Source organism: Pteropus vampyrus, unplaced genomic scaffold, assembly GCF_000151845.1.
Source record: "Pteropus vampyrus isolate Shadow unplaced genomic scaffold, Pvam_2.0 Scaffold308, whole genome shotgun sequence".
Lineage (NCBI taxonomy): Eukaryota > Metazoa > Chordata > Mammalia > Chiroptera > Pteropodidae > Pteropus > Pteropus vampyrus.
In genome coordinates this window covers 522,707-527,139 of record NW_011889089.1, presented here as the reverse complement: position 1 = coordinate 527,139, position 4,433 = coordinate 522,707, and the positions used below count along the sequence as shown (strand labels likewise).

At 57.7% G+C, this 4,433-nt stretch overlaps 1 protein-coding gene across 1 annotated transcript in view; it reads right to left on the bottom strand.

The window, feature by feature from the left end:
• The window catches only part of DDC (dopa decarboxylase), a 46,908-nt gene that overhangs the window by 12,799 nt on the left and 29,676 nt on the right, over positions 1 to 4,433 (bottom strand). Inside the window, exons 7-8 of the mRNA XM_011377270.2 lie at positions 3,870 to 3,964; positions 1,270 to 1,337 (exon numbers count right to left, since the gene is read on the bottom strand). Coding sequence (XP_011375572.1) covers positions 1,270 to 1,337; positions 3,870 to 3,964 — 163 coding nt within the window. The remainder of the gene's footprint in view (positions 1 to 1,269; positions 1,338 to 3,869; positions 3,965 to 4,433) is intronic.

The following is a 4,433-nucleotide window of genomic DNA, read 5'->3' as shown; positions in this document are numbered from 1 at the left end:
TCTGAGCCCGGAGTCCGCCCTGTGTCCCGGTCTGGCTCAGGGCCTTTGCACTGGCCGTCCCTCCCCCACAGGCACCCGCACTGCTGAGTTCCACCCCGCCGTGGCCCCCTGTCCAACGCCACTTCGCTAAGCAGGCTCTCCCTGCCTCCGCCTCTCACCGTCAGGCGGTGAGTGAAGACAGCTCCCCCCACGTTCCCCGCTGGCCCCAGCTCCCGAACCTCCCCTCTCTTCCCAGCCCCTCCACGCAGGCCCTCTCGTCCTCGTCCCGGGACCTCAGTCTGCTTTGGCCTGCACTCGATCTTGCTCAGTGTCTCGGTTTACTTGGGCATCTTATCCACCGGAAATGCTGGCCTGTGGCTGACACCCCTGGAGCCCACGGACCGTGGCCTTCTGGTTCCAGCTCCACGTGCTCGAGAGCAGACCCCCCCCAATAAAACAGTGACCCTTCCTCCTCTTGTTGTCCTGTCTGGACCGGGCTGACCGCAAGGCAGGCATTGTCCCACCAGCGTGACCCCAGTGGGGTTCCTCCCAGGGAGAGGCTAGGCGGGGGCCTGTGCAAACCCGAGTGCCTCCTTGCAGTAGGTAAGGCAGGGAGGGCTGTTTGGGTGGAGTGAGCTAAAGGTACATGTAAGTTTAATAAGAATCAAGCATATCAGGAAGTAATGGCATCGTTAAGATGACAGGGTTTAAAATAAGCTGACCTGGTTTAAAGTCCTAAAAATTAGCCTAACGGCTTTACATAGTCATTTCTTGAACACTGTCATGGGCTGGATGTGTCTCCGAATTCATATGCTGAAGTCCTAACCCCTAGTACCTCAGGATACAACTGCATTTGGAGCTCTTTAAAGAGGTGATTAAGTTAACATGAGCTCATATGTCTGCTCTCTAATCCAATAGGACTGGTGCCCATAGGCAAAGAGCACTCACCCTAATCAACTTAGAGAACGAGGCTTGGGGTCCTTCAACATCCGCGAATGAAAAAGGCAGGAGCGGCCAAATTAAAACTGCACATTGACGTTTCCTTGCATGATAAATCTAATTACAGATCTTCCAGGTTTGCCTTCTCTTTCCCTTTGCTGATGTGCTGCAATCACACGTCCTCTCTCCCAGTGAGGGCCTGGTAGGCTTCCCTCCCCAGGCTTGGAAACGGAAGGCCGGCCTCAGGTGTAGCGCCGTTCACCCCTCCCCCAGGCCCAGCAGCCCCACCTGCACCTGCCGACACCAGCGGGTACTGGGGAGCTGCCCAGCAGTGACGAACAGGGAACTTACCACATGGCAGAGCAGTCGAAATTCACCAAGAGCCACTTGTGGGGATTAAAATTAAAGGAGTCTGCAAACTGCCAAGGAACAACAGAAACAAGGTGACGATTAGTTACTGACGTTGCCGTAAGGCGAGCCCCCGCCCCTGATAATCACAGTGCATGTGAAGGGCCGGGCAGCACGGCGGACACCTGATTCCCACTCCCGGGCGGCCAAGCAGGGCACTCTGCGTTTTCATGGAGCTGTCGCAAGTGCTGAGTTCTCACATTTTTCCAAAGGTGTGCCCTGTTCCCTCCTCTGACCGACTAACAGGACCTGGGTGCACCTGGAGGCCCAGGGACACGGCCACAGGGCTGAATCCACGCTGGAGCAGAAATAAAGGCAGGGGTCATGCAGGGCCCGAGTCTGGCTGGGTGTCCTAACGAGGCCCCGGGACGAGCTCTGAGGTGGCACCGAGGGTGCACGGAGCCAGCTGGGCGTCCGTGGGGACCTTTGGTCCGCCGACAGCGACCCTGCAGTCAACCCAGTCTGGGGTGCAGATTCATTTCCTGCCAGGCTTCAATAACAGTAATTTTGAGAAAGAGACAGGAAATTACAAGGAGTTTCATTTGTTGATAAAAGGGAACAAAAGGTGAAAGAAACGCTTTGTTTCTGGGAGTTTTAGGAGCCGGCTCCTGGGGGCGCTGATCTGTTTAAACGGCTTTCCTTACTGGCCTGTGATACTCCGCCCCCCCGCTGACAGGCGGGGGCCCTTATCTCCGGCAGGGCTGGGGCAGGATATTGCAGCCCCTTATCTGAGCAGCTGAGCATCCAGGCAGGAAGGAGGCGCAGTAATGGAGGGAGATAGAAACGCCCATTGTGGGGCATGAAATCCTGTCTGCTGCTGATAGGGCCGGGCCGCAGAGCCTGCCCGCCACGGGGTCCGACCAGGAGACACCCGCACAAGGTGGAAGCCGGGCTCCCGGGGGAGAGGCAGAGGGTCGAGGTCTGAAATCCTAAACGAGACCCTTGGAGTTGGGAAGGACCCCGCCCGGGACAGGCGCAGATCCCAACGCCTCGGCCTCTTCCGAGCTGCAGGGAAGGCCGGCCCCGGTGATAAAAAAGGTTTTGCTGCGGCGTAGGGAGTTAGCTTTGATCTCCTAGCAGCAAACGCCCACGAAACCAGCGACCAGCAGTGAACTTCAGAGGGTGGGTGTCAGCAGCCCGTTACCAGAGCCTCTCACGGACCCCCCCGCCCCCGATATTCACAGGAAGCTTTGGGGCTCTGTTTACATCCGGAGGATTGATTCAGGCCCCGGCACGCATTCGGTGACCAATAAGTCGTCATCGAATGAATGAGGGAATAAACGAGTGACGGACGGAGACGTGAACCGGAATACTCCTTACTCATTATCACGAGGGCACTTCCTCTCTTCAAAGAGGCGGACGTTTGTGTCCTGCATCTCTGACCCCGCTTTCCTGGCATCACGGCATTGTGAGACCCAAACCCGTGATTAGAGAATCGATCGGCAGCACAGCCCAAGAGCGCAGGTGGGTTTTGAGGGGCCGTCTCTCCAGGCCATGGTGGAAAATTCTAACAGCGTCTAAAGCACGCACAGCGCTCACCGTGTGCCAGACGCCGTTCGCAAGCACTTTAAATTGTATTATCTCCTCTGAGCTTTACAATAGCTGTCCACTAAACTGGTCTTGTGAGGTGTCGAGGGGGCCCCTAACCCACCCGAGGGGACACAGCTAGTCCTAGAGCGAAGCTGGCATCCGAACGGGCCAGTTAGTGCCTGACTCGCCCCACACAGCTCAACAAGGTCATGGTGAAGTCTCACAAAACGCCCGGCCTCTGAGCACAGAGCTGGTGCTGTGGCTCCTCCGACACACTTCCTTCCCTGACATGCTGCCTGAGTCACCACTACGGACACTTTCCTGCATTTATACCTGAGTCCCTGACATAGGAGCTTCCTGCCCCATGAGCTGCTGTGAACAGCAAAATCCTGCTGGAATCTACGATGAAGCATCAGAACACGCGGCCGAGGTCATGTCACTGAGCCGACTGTCTGCCTTCATTTGTGGCCCTGCAAGGCAGCCACGGTGGTCGACGGTCCCACGTGCCACTCCCCGGAAGAATCGGGCGTTTTAGTTGGCATCACAGGCCTCGACTTGACAAACTCTGAAAGTGGCATGGGACGTTGGAGTGCCTCGGTGGCTGCTCACTCAACACCAGTTGTAGTGAGTATCATGGGCGGTCGCGAGGTCACACCATGGTGGCCGTGTGGAGCCAGGCCGCGTGGAAGCACAGGTCACTCTTTTAAATTACTCTTCGGTGTGACGTGCATTAAGATTTTGTTTGGTTCCTACATATTTCCCACCGCTTTACAAGCTAAAACCTATCCTCTCACGACGGCTCTGCCCAGGATCTGCAGACGCCAGCACACTGCGAGAAGACAGCCATGTGACCCGGGGAGGCCTCACCCCTGTCGCAGGGCAGTGGGATTCCCCATCATCCCTGGAACTGGCTTGAGAATAATTTGCTGAAGCATCGAATGCCACATCCTCATAAGGAGAGGTCACTGATCGCGTAGCACTTTTAAGGAACAACCGTATTACAGGACACCCACCTCCACTCCGTTCAGAAGGTGCCGGAACTCGGGGCAGATGAAGGCGCTGCCCGCGTAGGCGGCGTCGATGTGCAGCCACAAGTCCTCCTTGTTACCTAAAGGCCAGAAAAGGCTTGTGAGTTTTCGAATGGACGCCGCCTCGCGTGGGGTCTGCCAGGAGGCCTGGTCCCATCCCCGAGACCTTCCTGCATTTCCCGCATACAGTCTACTGATGGCCTCCGTCGGCCCGGCCTCTGGATCCCCAGCGGGCTCTGCACCTGGAAGGCAAAGGAGCCGTAGGCGGGCGCCATGTGCCGCTGGCCCCAGTCGGTGCCTGGCACAGGCCGGCTGCTCAGGACACGCGTGGGAAGTGAGGGGAATGGGAGCAATCACGCCCCTCGCTCACGCCCAGCGTAGCCCGGAGGCCGCGTGCCCTGGCCCACCGGGCGTGTTCATGGTTTGTTCCAGTTACACCGCTTTCTCCGCCCTCCCCCGCCTGGAGCCCCTCCCCCCCTCACAGTTCTCCAGTCCGTCCCCACAAACCTCACTCGTGGAAGGGCATAGACAAGCCGCAGGGTCTGTCTG